The following is a 15,912-nucleotide window of genomic DNA, read 5'->3' as shown; positions in this document are numbered from 1 at the left end:
ACTTAAGAAGTCATAGCGTTTTGCGTGCTGTAATGCTGTAGATTGTGTTAAAGCTTCAGCTACCGATTACCGGGTATATCGTTTGAATGTGTAAGTGTGGTTTATCTCGCCATATTGATGCAAGCCTCTTGCCATTCCATTCTATACAATTTAACATTGACAAACACACTCGTGGAAACCAGATATGTGGCGCAGTGTGGCGAAAATAAGGCGTCGAAGGAAGGCGACGGTGTAGCGCCTCCAATAGGACCGTGCTTAGCAAAGCTCTGAGGTGTTCGGGCTGATGATAGCTGTAATTTCATTTACGTCGTGGTGCGGAGAACTCCACTGGTTATTTATGTACGTGTCCAGCTGGGAGCGGTTCGCCCTGGCGGCTGCGCCTGCGGCCGTGTCCACGCCGTAGCGTCCGGGTTGTTGACTAGCGGCCTTGAACTTGCGGCCGAGGCGAGGCTCCTGCAGACTGCCGGCCAGGTGCGCTCCGGCGTGGCCCCGAGCCGCCTCTCGCCGATACGCGCCCGGCGTGCGTAAGCACAGCCCGAATTATCGCCGACGCTCTACTGACACGGCTCGGCTGGGCGCTTTCACTGTCACCAGCGATGCAGGTGACGCGTGCTGGCCACGCTGTTCGGCTGTATCGCGGCCTCCTGTGCCCAGCGGAAGTTCATTTCTGTAGCACGTTACTTTAACGTATCTGCAAAACACCACCTCAGCTGCTGTTAACAAATTTTAATTTCCTTTGCCAGCTACTTTCGCTGAACACTTTGGAATGAATAGCGTTGTAGCTTAACAAAGACGTACGTAAGCAGCTATCGCTATAACATAAGAACATTAAAAAATTCCTTACGTAACGACACTCAGTTGTCAAGGACCTTGCCTACTGCTTTGGTACACACGACTGCAATAATTTTAGTAGCATACGGTTTTGCCACCAAGCCTCATACCAAAGGGTACAAATGCCATTGTAATGTAATGAGGCAGAGAAAAGCCGAAGTGAGCTACAACTACACATCGTAGCCAGAATGAGATTTTCACTCTGCAGCGGAGTGTGCGCTGATACGAAACTTCCTGGCAGATTAAAACTGTGTGCCCGACCGAGACTCAAACTCGGGACCTTTGACTTTCGCGGGAGCTCTCCTGCGAATCTTGCAGAACTAGCACTCCTGGAAGAAAGGATATTGCGGACACATGGCTTAGCCACAGCCTGGGAGAGCTTCTGTGAAGTTTGGAAAGTAGGAGACGAGGTATTGGCGGAAGTAGAGCCGTGAGGAAGGGGCGTGAGTCGTGCTTGGGTAGCTCAGTTGGTAGAGCACTCGCCCGAGAAAGGCAAAGGTCCCGAGTTCGAGTCTCGGTCCGGCACACAGTTTTAATCTACCAGGAAGTTACACATCGTAGTTCCACCGGCAAGTGACGTGTACGTAGCAGAAGACTGAATTGCACTCTGTGTTATTCAGCAAGAAAACAAACAGTATAAATGTCTATTATTCGTCTCATCTTTCACTGTCAAATGCAACCTATCGATATGCCAGCTCTTCTAATGTGCCTGATTCAGCTGAAATTATGAACAGTATGTAAGGAGATAATTCAAAAATAAATTAATGAATCGAATAAAGACAGGGCCGTTGGCATTAAGAAACATCGAGATGTTTCATACTAATGGTAACTAAGTAGAGTTGATGAAGCAAGTTACTGGCAAGCTTGAAAGGGACTACGTTATACGTGCCAGAATATATGAAAACAAATCAGCCGAGCCGGCCGTTGTGGCCGATCGGTTCTAGGCGGAACCGCGCTGCTGCTACGGTCGCAGGTTCGAATCCTGCCTCGGGCATGGTTGTGCGTGATGTCCTTAGGTTAGTTAGGTTTAAGTAGTTCTAAGTTCTAGGGGACTGATGACGTCAGATGTTAAGTCCCATAGTGCTCAGAGACATTTGATTTGAAATCAGCCGATACAAACATAAGCGTGTCATAAAATCACATGCTACAGAAATTCTTGCCATGTGCAACAAAACACTCGACGAGGTGCTGGACGCTTACACCTGTGAATATTTTAATGTAAGGATTTCGTAAACGTTCTTATCTTACTACGAGAGCAGCTTTTATTAATGTACGTCTCTGTTACATTAGGTCACCTGAGACCGTTCAATGAACTTAACACGTAGCAGAAATTAAACCTTTCCTTAACATCAGCTGAAGTGCTGTTTCACATTTACGTTAAAGTATTAACAGCTAACTGTGGCGGCACACTGCGAAGGAGCATAAGATTGTTTCTGTAGCACACTCCGCAGGAAGTAGCCGGGGACTTCGCTAACATATCGCACGTCGTCGATCTGCCTCATTAGGCGTCTTTAAACAGCGATCTCAACGTAGCGAATGTATCCCATTAATTGCAATGCGCTTTTAGGCCTGTAATAAACCTATATTTCACATCTAACGTTTGCTATAACTAGTAAGTGCGTGGTGGAAGGCACTTTTTATTGAATTAGAGTTTGCCACGTAAGCACTCACGCATAGTGCAAGGAAGAAAGTGATAGCCCGGCAGTTGTTATTTGTGTAATTTTATTGTATAGGCAAACGTAATACCTGTGCGTTGACGCAGGTGTAGCTGACTATTCGTTTCGGTCACAGTTGCGATTTCATATAGGTGATGTCCAGTCTTCACATCGTTTCAGATTAATAACAATATATCGTGTCAATCTCGTCGCCAAGTACGGTACCCTCAACATTAAAATGATTTTGAGGCAGGCTTACACGGCGTCAAAATTGACGCGTTAATTTGTTACGAATATGAAATCACCTATATGAAATCGCAGTTGTTACTGGGCAATTTTATCGGACAATCTCTATGGGACAGATGCATAGGAAGTTGAATAATGAAGGATGGCACTTAAAGTTCTCTAAGAAGGATCTCACGAAATGTACAGCCAGTGACAGGCACTAGATATCCTTAAACATCTGTTATATTTTCTCCTCAGTCAAACAAGCCTTTAACTATTCGCACCACATTTATTTTGTATACTTTCTATCTCCCTTTAGTCCGATTTAGTATGGTCCCAGGCACGTAAAAAGTATTAAAATATGTCCCCTACAAGTGTTTTGTAAGCAGTCTTCCTTCCTGCCATTTGATTACACAAAACTGCTTATATTATCGTTGCACTTCGTAACTGTACAAACTGTTATTCCTAAGTATATGTGTGACGTGGCTGAGTGTAGTTGAAGCAAAACTGTTCTCATCTGGGCTTGAAAACCGCAGTGCTTTACTAGTCACAGAGCTGTTGGAGGTGGTATGCGTTTTCTTTTATCCTCCCGTATGAAATGACTATCCAGCCAGTTATATGTGGGATTAGGAACGTTACGCTCCCCTTGCTGGCGACGAAATTTTTTTTTTCACCGAGAGGATTGTAATCGGTGGTTATATTCGAATCAGTTGCCACCGTACAAGGTGCGCGAGGAGTGTGTCTAAGTATTTACCATAAGAAGCGGTTTGGATACGGGTAAGCTGGGACATCGTATTTTGCAGTAGACGGGTTTCAAAATTCTTCACGAAATAGTAAAACACTTTGTAGTAGTACTATGGCCTGATATCTAATTACTCTTGATGTCATGTTCATGGTTTTTGCTTATTTAAAGTCGTGATCCAGTTTCAGGTCATTGATGCACTGTGTTATTTCTACTTAATTTACATAATTTTATTTCTATATCATTTACTTAATTTGAAAAATATTATCAATTGAAGTTTTAATTATTAATCACGTCTCTTTTGTCTGGAAGTTAATGTAATTCACGGAGACACTGCGCTTTTGACGTAAAGCGTATCAGAAGTGCTTGGTGTACCAATGGGAGCTGATTATCATCTCAAAACGAGAAAAAAGTTATGTAAAAATGTCCGAAAGCATTCAGTTTCTGAATCCATAATGTAAGCATGTTGTTGTACGGGACATTACCTATCTCCAAATATTATGTCGTAACAAGTTAGCCGCGCGTGTTAGCCGAGTGGTCTGAGGCGCTGCAGTCATGGACTGTGCGGCTGGTCCCGGCGGAGGTTCGAGTCCTCCATCGGGCATGGGTGTGTGTGTTTGTCCTTAGGATACTTTAGGTTATGTAGTGTGTAAGCTTAGGGACTGATGACCTTAGCAGTTAAGTCCCGTAAGATTTCACACACATTTATTAACAAGTTATGAATAATACCTTCAACACATACAATCTCATAAAAAAATTAGCAACATGCACCTAGCTACACGTATGTTCGTGTTTAATCGTGGACTCTTGCACCATTTTATAGACCGCTAAATGGCCTCTCTGTCCTTCACGGCCGGCCGCGGTGGTCTAGCGGTTCTAGGCGCGCAGTCCGGAACCGCGCGACTGCTACGGCTGCAGGTTCGAATCCTGCCGCGGGCATGGATGTGTGTGATGTTTTTAGGTTAGTTAGGTTTAAGTAGTTCTAAGTTCTAGGGGACTGATGACCACAGTAGTTAAGTCCCATAGTGCTCAGAGCCATTTTGTCCTTCACGGGTTTGCGTGATGCGTCCGTGAAGCCTTCTGTACATTACGAATATTCGTTGTCATTATAGCGTTCTTTTAGATGACGCTCTAAAATACTGAGATTAGGCGAACGTGAAGATCACAGAAATTATTTCCCATCTAATCATGCGTCATATTGATATCAGTCTGTGGCTCCCGAACAAAGTGATTTGAAGAGTTCCATTGTGCACGAACTACACAATTCTTCTAATTGTAGCGTACACATTCTCTGATTGGGTGGTAGTTTGTCAGAAAGTTGTTTTTTATTGTTAACATGACATAAAATATGCGACATGTTGGTAATGGCTAATACTAAACTTGTGTCCAGAAGGAACGACAATTCAAAAGTCCATTACCACATCCAGATTCAAGTTCTCCATAGTTAGTATAAGTAACTACGCTTGCCGGGGCCATATCTTTGTCCCATTATTTTCTTGCATACCATTATCTATCTAAGTTAGAAATCCGTCCCTAATAGAATCAAAAACACAAGTATGCGGGTATCTTTGGGGGCCATGTCCATCCGTTCACGCGGTTCGGGTCCTCAACCGAGAAACCTAGCGCAGCTCTAGCCACGCTCCACAGCCCTCTCGGTATCTTCCAGAACCTCACTGACTGGCTTCCTGCACCTCCCACAGCAGTCGGCGCTGCAAAAGGTGGCTGTTCACATTTCTGAGAGGTGGTCACATGAATGTGGCTGGACAATGTAGCTTCACGTCAACGCCGAGGCCTACAACTTTGACACTATTGTATTTCTCGATGTGCACACATTTCGTGCTGCTGACTACGTCATTGGGGCACGGTGACTTCAGAACGGGGGACTATCAAAAGACAGCACAGATAATGTAATGAGATTCTGTATAGTGTCTGATGCATGGATGCATAAAGTTTGTCTACTCCGTTCCTCCTGGCGTTTTATGCTCCCTGGATACAGTTGTGCTCCTGATCTATTGCATCTAAGAGCTTGCCACGTGAAGAAGTGCGTGATCCTGAAACGTAGTATTAAGACAGTGGTGTCAAATTTAAGTACTGACAAAACAACTGTTAAATCACGATCTTAACTCTCCTAAGTGTTGTTATAATCACAGCTGAACATGTGCAATTAAAGAGCTCGAAGCGAAAAGTTTACTTTGGACTTGGAGACGTTAGCGAGTGTCAGCTACTGAATAAAAAAATCCAGGAATTGTAATTAGACTGTGTCTGACATTCAGCCTTATTGTTATGAATGTTTGGGGTAAAGCAAGCTGCAATGTTTGGTTTGAAGCAGTGGTTTCATACAGCAAATTTGTTTTGTCTTCATACTTGTGATTCAGTTTACTGTGACTATTGTAAATTATCTTTTCACTAGGTGGCGGGATGTGTCATTACCAAACGAATCCGTAATTTCTGTATAAATTTGATGCTAATGAAGATATAGAAAAGAAATACAGTGCAGTATTGTCACTTTGCAAGAAATGGACGACGTAATTTCAAAAATATTGCAAGTGACATCACCGACAGCCCCAATCGGGGCGACCAAAGTTCGTGCTCTATTCTTGAGTAACTGAGAAAGTTGGTTTGTTTTTGTTTCCTGAGTGTTTCTGACTCGTTGTTTGTGTACAAACACATTTCCACAGAAACAGAGCATAGTTGATCGTTGAATTATTTAGATGTTGAAGGTTTTCATGTTGACTCAATTTTTGGATGACTGTATCGAGTAAAACGCTGGAGTCTCGCGTGGATGTGATGCTAAACTTATCAAAAATGAAAACAAAAAAAAAATCCTCGTATGTTCTGCACAAGTATTCGGAATACTGACTGTCACCAGCAGATATTCGCATACATGTGAATTAAACGAAACAGATATCCCAAGAATCTCTGCAATTAGAAGTACCTCTTACGTTTCTTACACCGTGATCGAATGATAAAACATCGTTGCGAATCTTCATTAGTACGTAATTCATAACGAAATTTTGGATTCTGTAAGTAGAGAAACGTTTAGTTATATTTATTGTACGTTAACTTAATTTTTTTGTTATCTTTTTTTATGAAAATAATTGAAGCCTTCAGTGTAATATTCTTCATAATTTTCTGTGTGATGCAAGTGTGCTTTCTCTGTCGCTCTCATCATATACTGGTCTTCATTTTAACATGCAGTATTTGCTTTCGAATTGTCTCTATATTTTGCATGTTTTCTAAAGAACGATTCTGCTTGTGGTTTTTCTATTTTCTTTTTTAATATGAATGCCTGCTCACGCCCCCATTTGTCCCTCTTTTTAAGAGAAGGAAACTGGTACTAATTCAGAGCTGTTGATGGGATTATTATTGTTCTGTGAAACATTAAAATCATCAATAAACTAAATGGGAAATGATCGATAATTAAAGTTATTAAGACTTGTTTCTCTAATGGATCCGCAGAGGCAAATTATTTTCTTAGGGCAATGCGAACTTAGAAATTCAGTCACCTTATACTTGATATGTTGGCATGAGGCATTCAGAAAGTTAGCTTGACTCAACAGTTTAGCTACAGCAAATATGAAAATAGTGCAGTATATGATGGATGCAGAGAATCATAAATGTAATCTCTATGTCAAATAATTTACGACTGAAGGAGTAATATAGTTTGAGCATTTATAAATTATGATATCATTTATATGTTTGTATGTCGCCTTGCACCAGTGTGCGTAGCTGACGTCGCCACTCTGGAATTGTTTTTCGAGATATAAACAGAGTCGTACTGTTCAGTGCGTCTTATCTTTGCTCGATGGTGATTGACGTGAGAACTACGTACCGTGGTGACGGACGGATCGCACCCTGGTGCAAGCGCCATATATGTTGTCCTGTGCCGTCCTCTGTGTTAATTCCGTGTTTTTCAACTTATTTGGTAGATCTCTTCCTGTTCCCAGGCGTCATACGCCGTACTTCGGCCAGCCTGACTATCGTATTTACGAGCTTAACAAGAGGCTTCAGCAGAGGACAGAGGTGAGTACACAAAGGCTTTTTTACGCTGCGCCAAAGTGTGTGACTGCCCAGGCGTTCGTGTGCGGGCATCCGCTGTATTGATGCAATGTTGTCTATAAACGTATAATTAGTAAAGGTGTGCCACTGAAGTTCTACCTCCACCTTATTTGTTGCTTTATTTGTGTAAACAGGACATCTCATATAGACTAACGGGAACGGCTGACATGACGTGAGATTCTCGCAGCTGCATCAATTTATAAAAATTTTCTCGTCGTGTCCTGTCTGAAACTCGAGCTTTAAGAATATTCACCATTTTTTGCTCCAGGGCCTGACTGACCTTGACACTGTGGGCACACCAAAAAAAGTATTTTGGACAAGTTTCCTCTAAGAATTTTTTTCTTTAGACGCATCGTCATGGCATTAGGCGTCTTTGTAGGTGCAGCCAGTACTAAGCACATTTTCAACATTGCACTGTTGACCCATGCGCTGGGATTCTCTAGTTCCGAGGCCTCAGATTAATGGGAAGTATTGTTTGGGAAGAAGGTTGTGTGGCCAGTTCGTTCTCACGCCGAGGTACCCCTATGTATTATATATACTTACTTCCGCGGGGAAAGATGAAAACAGAACAGGAATTAGTTGTGTGAGTACATGTTTACATGTTGTAACGTGTTTTAGATTCACTGAAATGAAATGAACGGATCGTTGAGAAGAAAACAGTGAAGATGCAATAACATGAAATGATACCACAGATAACAAGTCAGAAATTCTGAATCTGCGATGCCCCTGTTGTTTGCCACGCACGCTGTGGGAGAATCTCTCTTCGTGAAGTTCAGAAGTAATTGAAGGAAAAATAACTGAAAATGAAAATCTGAGTCAAGCCTGGAAGCGAACTCAGATAGCATAGTGGTTAAGGCGACTACCCGCGAAAAGCTGAAAATCGGGTTTCAGCCGACACAAAGTTTCACTAGCCTTTGAATGTTCAGTACTTGCAACCTACAAACGAATTCAAAACAATATTCTGTTGCTTTGCAGTCACAAGAAGAGCTTCCGCAGTGATTAAGAATGTGAACTTTTATTCGAGAGGAGCCTGGTTCAAGTTGCCTTTAGACCATCCTGATTTAGATTTTCTGTAGTCCTTACGAATGACAGCAGGCGAATGGCAGACGGGTAGACCGTTCGCCTGGTGCAAGTCTTTTGAGCTGATGCCACTTCGGCGACTTGCATGTCGATGGAGATGAGATGATAATACAACACCCAGTCCCTGAGCGGAGAAAATCTCATACCCAGCCGGGAATCGAACCGGCTCCCTTAGCATGACATTCCGTCGAGCTGACCACTCAGCTTACAGGGCGGACAGCAAAACTTAATAAGACTGAAATTACCATAACCTGTACTCATTACTGTAACATTTGTTATTATTATTATTATTATTATTGTTGTTGTTGTTCGTCCAAGCCTTGTAATAGGCACATTGCAATGTTAAGTGTAAACACTCTCTCGAAGGACTCCTGGTGATACGTAGGAGAGGACATGAAGGCTTTAATCTTGTCGGGTAAAGCCCAACGCCGCACATGAGCGTCCACCATATAAGTACATAAAACGTTGGAAATTGAAAAGTATTAGTGTTGTTCGCTTAAGTACTTACTGACATTATAGATACAGGTTTTCTGCCTATTTTTTACATTTAAAAGAAACATATTCGAAGACTACTTTTAAAACACACACACACACACACACACACACACACACACACACACACACACACACACACACACAGAGAGAGAGAGAGAGAGAGAGAGAGAGAGAGAACAGTTGTAACTGGTCTGACAGGCTACTGGAACTAAACTGAATTAATTTCTCAATCACTTTGTTTCAGAGGTGCGTGTTTAACTGTCTAAAAGAGGTTGCACAATGTTTTTCTGTTAATACACCATTTTATGAACTGTATCTAGACAAGTATTACTGGACATTAAGGTGGTGTGTATCTAGTCTTCGCCTTTATGACGGCTTGGTGTCTGGTGGGGACAATTTCAACGATTTGTCTGAATGCCTGTGGAGGAATGGCAGTCCATTGTTCCTCAGAACTTGAAACCAGAGAAGATTTTGGACCTAGCGACCTGGAGTGTAGTATACGTTCTAACTCATCCCAAAGATGCTCCGTTGGATTCAGATCGGGACTCCAGGCAGACCAGTTCATTTCAGTAATGTTACTGGGCACATACTATTGCCTTAAAGATTCTGCTTTCTGAAAAGAGTGCGTTGTGATGCTGACATATGCAATAACCGTCACCAGACTGTTACCCTATGGTACGCAGTTCACAAAGTTTAATCATTTCTTCCCTCATATAACTTTTTTTTAAGCGGAATAAGGGGACCACACCATAACCACGAAAAACACCCCATACCGTAACACCACTTCCTTTGTGTGTTACTGTCGGCATTACACATGACTGCAGGTACTGTTTTCCAAGAATTGGTCAAACTCAAACCCTTCCACCGGACTGCCACAGGGTGTAGCGTGAGTGATCGATCCAGATCACCTGTTTCCAGTAGTAGACTGTCCGGTGGCGCCGCTGCTTGCACCACCTCAAGCGTCGCTTAGCACCGACTACAGAAATATTGGCGTATTAGGAGCTGTTCGACTGTTGCACCTCATTCGTTTTAACTCCCTGCGCACGGTCGTTCTGCTAGCTGAATTGAGATAGCACTTTGAAGCTCACGAGTGATTCCTTCCGCTGATGTCATGCGATCTTTTAGAACCACCCCTTCCGCACTGCTCGACGATGCCTGTCAGGGGCTTAGATATTTTTTTTCTGGGGGGGGGGGGGGGGGAGAGCGGGGGTTCAGTTCTGTTCAGTTACAAGAGGTTCATTAATATCAGTACTGGTATCGCAGAACATCAGCAGCTGAATTTTCATAAACTGTTTCAACATTTAGAATTGGAACACATGTTGCATCTATTGAAAATTCTGATACTATGGTGGTAGATAGGAGTGGTGGTGCTGAACTGAGAGGCGTGCAACAATATTCAGGAGTCATTTTTATCAATCAAAAAAGTCTTAAATGATAAATCAAAATCAAGAGACTCGCCCCCACCCCTCCCCTCACAGTTAACCATACAATACAAAACACTTGTTGTAGTGACCTCAAAACACGGACATTAAAAGGAAGTACAGAACAGAATTAGTTATACGGAAACCTAACTGATTGAATTTTCACACTAGCCAGTTGCCAATGCCACAATTAAAATCTATAGAAAGTCCCAGAGCCATGGTGCCATGTACATAAGGAGTGTTATTATTTCAAAAACAGTTAGGTCTTCCCCTCCCTCCTCTCCTCCCCCCCCCCCAAAAAAAATCTTTCTCGAACAGTTATCAGCAGAGATTTTAAGAAGTACAGTATAATCAAACTAAGGCCACCCAAAATACTAAATGCAATACTTTAGGAATAAGGATGGCTACCAATTATAACAGATGGGCTTAGAAAAAAATCTCAACTACTGTCATTCAAATGGCAATGTAAGTTAACATGCAACTGTCATAATATGAGTAATGAATAGAAAACAGTTGTACAATTAAAGAACACAATCACCTTTAAGCTTGTCAGTAGGGAAGTTTATAGAACTTCCATACCTAAGTCGCCAGCGAGCCAAAAGTACAATACATATGAGCTCCAGTTCACGTAAGGTAAACTGAGTTTATACCGACCCAAGGTAATGTGCAGGCGGCAGATCTTGTTGGTAAGTGCAGGTAATCGGCAGGTCGAGGCACGGCGCACGCTCAGCTCATGGGCCACCTGTGTGATGACAGACGATCGCTCGACAGAGAAGATCGTGCTCGGAGCTCCCCCTCAGTAGCTTCTCCATTGGCACGTGCAGGGCATGCCAGAGGCGTTCGGAGAGTGTTCAGATGGCTCGGTGACATGGCGGAAGTGAACCGTCACAGATGCAAATGAATGGATATGAAAGCACTGTAGTACACAAATTCCGACGCGTATTGATGCTGAGGTAAATTGCGAGCATTTTACGTCTGTAAACTGCATGTCGTGCAACAGTTCTTTCCAAATGCTTTTTCAGTGTAAGTGATCTTGGAAGAAATCACTATAGAAAACTTGCCACACATCTGAATAGAAGAGCAAGTCATGAGTCAGCCAGTGGCTTAGTGTTTCTGAAAAGTTTTTCAGAGCTAAATATAAGAAGTATTGATGACATCCATACCGAGAACACTGTACAGTCACATTAACGTGACCATCTGCAAAAAGCGTGAATAACCACATTTTACAACGAAGCCCGCTGCTAGACGTGCAGGAAGAGATGTTCTGGAAGGTACCGGCAGGCCTGCGCAGCCATGCCGCTGCAGTGCCGTGGCCCCGCTCGAGCTGGTCCCACAATTATCTTTTAGGTTCAAATGCGGGTGTTAGAAATTTGTATAGGTAACTAGCTATAGCTCTGAGATATTTATGGAAAAGCATTTTTCTTGCTGTCAGCTATATACATTAAATTTATTGTTGACCGGTTTCGGTCTTATCGCTCACGAATAAATTTAATATACACTGCTGATGGCAAATAAAAATACTTTTCTATAAATCCGGGGAGTTTGGAGACTAGGCGATTACGTTACACTCATCCGCGTGCTCTGCCAACCACGCAGGTACTTTGCGAGCTGTGTGGCACGTTGCATTGTCCTCTTGGTAGATGCTATCACACCGAGTGAAATCAGAACTGCATGTAGAAGTGGACATTGTCCCCAAGAATTGATTCATACTTGTGTTGGTCCATTGGGTCCATTGGGCCTTCCAGAACGATGATATCACTCAGGGAATGCCACCAAAACGTTCCCCAGAGCGTAACGCTCCCTCCTGCTGCCTAGACCCTTCCGACGATTATTGCAGGGTGTTTGCTTTCTGTCCGATGCACCATAAAACGTGATTCATCTGTAAAGGCCACCTGTCGATACTCAGTGGACGTCCAGTTGCGGTACTGGCATGCAAATTCCACCCTTCGTAGCCGATGTACTGCAGACATAATGGGTGCATGAACAGGCGACTGCTGCGAGGGATCATACGGCGCAACGTTCGCTGAACGGTCGTTGAGGGGACACTGTTTGGTACATCTGGGTGGGTGGTCAGTTGCTCAACAGTTGCACGTCTATTTACCCGTACACACCTCCGCGGCTGCAGCCTTTCATCTGTGCCCCGTTGTGCACCGCAGTTGTTTCGGCGGTGGTTTTGGATAGCGCCATTTTGCCAGGCACTGTATATTTAAAACACGGCCATACATTCCTTATCTCCTGAAATGGCTCACGTAATTTTGTAAGTAAGGCGCTGGACGATGGACATACTCTCCCTTGTGACGTCTCCTACTCCAGTTCGTTGAGAGATGCTGTAGAACGCTCAAGCTGCCTAAAAACTTTATGACGCGACCTTAGCCCTTCTTAGAATCTTTTCTGTTTCTTCCGCTAATCCAACTTGGTAAGGTTCCCAGACCGATGAACAATACTCCGGAACTGTCCGAATATGTGTTTTGTAAGCGATCTCTTTCGTGCGCGAATTAATTTTGTTAGAGACTCTACCAATAAATCTGACACCTACCTTCGCCTTGGCTAAAATTATGTGGTCGTTTCACCTTAAATCAGTCCGGGTAGAAACTTTTACGTTGTATGTGAATGTAGTTATCGATTCTAGTCATTGATCGCCGGTCGTGTTTTGAAACGATATCGGATATTTTCGCGTATTTGCATGCATTACGTTATCTTTGTATATGTTTAGGGTCTTTTTTTCCAATCTTTGTACCATTCATTGATTATCTGCAAGTCTCTCCGCATATCGTATACAAGTTGCTAAAGCTAAAACTTTGTCTTCCGCGAATAGCCTCATGGGGCTACAGACTTAATCCTGCAGGTCATTTACGTACAGGGTGAAAAAAGTCCGCGCACTAAGACGTCACAATGCGTTTCCTTGCATGCTAACATTCCAGTATTGGACAGAAAATGAATGTCAAAGAAAGGCAATTTGGAAACGCTCTAATAACATGTACGAGAAGTATCTTACTATTGTACAGCTTTGCTGCCTAATTAGTGCAACTGAGAGAGTTTGGAATACTCGAGTCGGAGAGTTCGATACCGTACCAAGTTGTGTGGTTATGTTCTAATTGTAGATTGCGTGACGTTTAATCTGGCCTTTTAATCGTATACAACTATTGCAGTAGGTGTTATGTAAAACACGCGCAATTAATTAATGCTAACGTACAAATCAGAGTATAGTCGTCTACATTATTCCACTTTTAAACGTGTATTTTACCTTTAAAATCTTTACTCTGTTCCATGTACTACACCCCTCCATGCTTTCCACTCCATTGTGAACATTGCTTCTCTTTTCTTTAGTTGTAGCCCTTGCCCCAAAATCAAGCAGGCTGCTTCAGTCCTCTCCGTCTTGGTCTGTTTCTGGATCTTTTATCCTAGATAGTTCCCCTGCAACCATGCAAGTCACATAGCGACATCGTCTGTACTGTTTCACACTATTTTATCAAGTTCGTTCGAATTCATTTCTCGGTGTACACTCGTGCCATGACGTAGTCGATTAGTGCCAACTGTCATGTTTTATGTTCGTTAGATTCTTTTAGGACCTCACGTCACCAGAGGTCTACCAACCCGCTTCACAGGTAACTACCGGACTTTGATGCGTGTATTGTACCCTGCCGATGAATGAGGAAGAACTGGTTGCGCACTTCCATGTCGTTCTTGTAACTATGGGTGCAACTATGCCCCGAAGAGTTCAGAAAAATATGATCCAGCGAATTGCTAAATGTTTTGAGATGCGGGGTGGTCGCTTTTGAGCAGCTTATCTGAGGACTGGGTAAGTTTCATGAAAGACATTCTTTCACTGAAAGTGTATTCAAAATGTTACAGCTGGCCGCTGTTACTTAATGCAGAATGTACTCGTATGTTTAACGTCCCCACATTGACGAGTTTTGTACTTGTTTCTGTCCTGTGACAGCTAATTTATTTTTAAATGGTTATTACTATTCACGAACGTTTGTGGCCTGCCTGGCCAATAACTGAATAGTTGTTATGTTCAGTGTTAAAAAACTGTAGTTGTACGGTATGTGTCGTTTAAGAAACAGTGGACAAATCAAAGTTATAAATAAAAGAAGTAACAAATACTTTCTAACCCTTGTATTCTATCACAAGGGTCTACCTATTTACATTAAGTGCGCAGGGAGTAGCACACATTAAGTGCGCAGGGAGTAGCACAACTATATTGAATAAAGACACTTTCCGCGCATGTGATTACACTGTTGACAAATTGCCTTTCTTCTTTGCCCGTTTTCTGCCGAAAATATGTACCGAACAAAATTTCATGTGGTCTATTTTTGTTTGCCGAGGAAGTGCTTCGAATGTTGTCTGGAAATTAGATTTCAGAACACGCATTGAGACACAGTAAATGACAGAAGCGTGTAGCTTAAGACTCCTACAACCTGAACTGAGCTGTCCGCCTTGTTTCCCCCAAGGTGTAGGATATTCATACTTGTTTACATGCGAGTCACGAAGCGAGGGTAAATTTCTAATTAAATGTATTGAAGAATTCGTCCTAAATACGGGTGGCCGCTCAGCTTTGAACTGCTCTAAATATTGCAAAAATGGTTTTCGCCTGTTTAGGCTTCCGAGTGACCCTAACGACGAAAGAGATAGGCCACAGAGTGCCGGAGACACAACTAGGAAGCAGGAATTGGCGCTGAATTGTAAAAAATAAATGGCTCTGAGCACTATGGGACTCAACTGCTGAGGTCATTAGTCCCCTAGAACTTAGAACTAGTTAAACCTAACTAACCTAAGGACATCACAAACAGCCATGCCCGAGGCAGGATTCGAACCTGCGACCGTAGCGGTCTTGCGGTTCTAGACTGCAGCGCCTCTAACCGCACGGCCACTTCGGCCGGCCGCTGAATTGTGTACTGTAACTATACGTTAATAAATGAAGTTATAAACATGAAACCAGTTGCAAAAAATGGTTCAAATGGCTCTGAGCACTATGGGACAATAACTGCTGAGGTCATCAGTCCCCTAGAACTTAGAACTACTTAAACCTAACTAACCTAAGGACATCACACATATCCATGCCCGAGGCAGGATTCGAACCTGCGACCGTAGCGGTCACGCGGTTCCACACTGAAGTGCCTAGAACCGTACTGCCACACCGGCCGGCCTACAGAATGAATACTGGTTAAGTGATAGATGAAACCATTAATAAAAATTCGGTTCACTGTAACATTGAACTGTTCGTTTCCTTCCTCTGCACAATAAAAATGCCAAATCCTTAAAGTAATTACTGATGATTACAAAAAGACCACTTTTACAATTGCCGATATACAGGCAAAAACTAACAGATAGACACAGACAGGTTAGTGCCTAATACCTGTATTTGAAGACATTGATCCCGAGTTCTTAACTCATTACATAC

The 15,912-nt window shown here is 42.9% G+C and overlaps 1 protein-coding gene across 6 annotated transcripts in view; it reads left to right on the top strand.

Moving 5' to 3' along the window:
- Positions 1-15,912, top strand: part of LOC126416761 (LIM domain-binding protein 2) — a 793,447-nt gene that overhangs the window by 686,613 nt on the left and 90,922 nt on the right. For 4 of the 6 annotated variants that reach the window (XM_050084600.1, XM_050084602.1, XM_050084601.1 and 1 more), the window contains exon 4: positions 7,383-7,476. In XM_050084600.1, the coding sequence (XP_049940557.1) occupies positions 7,383-7,476 (94 nt within the window). The remainder of the gene's footprint in view (positions 1-7,382; positions 7,477-15,912) is intronic. The other 2 variants (XM_050084605.1, XM_050084603.1) reach the window with 1 other exon arrangement.

This window comes from Schistocerca serialis, chromosome 8, assembly GCF_023864345.2.
Source record: "Schistocerca serialis cubense isolate TAMUIC-IGC-003099 chromosome 8, iqSchSeri2.2, whole genome shotgun sequence".
NCBI lineage: Eukaryota > Metazoa > Arthropoda > Insecta > Orthoptera > Acrididae > Schistocerca > Schistocerca serialis.
This window is presented reverse-complemented; position numbering and strand designations above follow the sequence as displayed.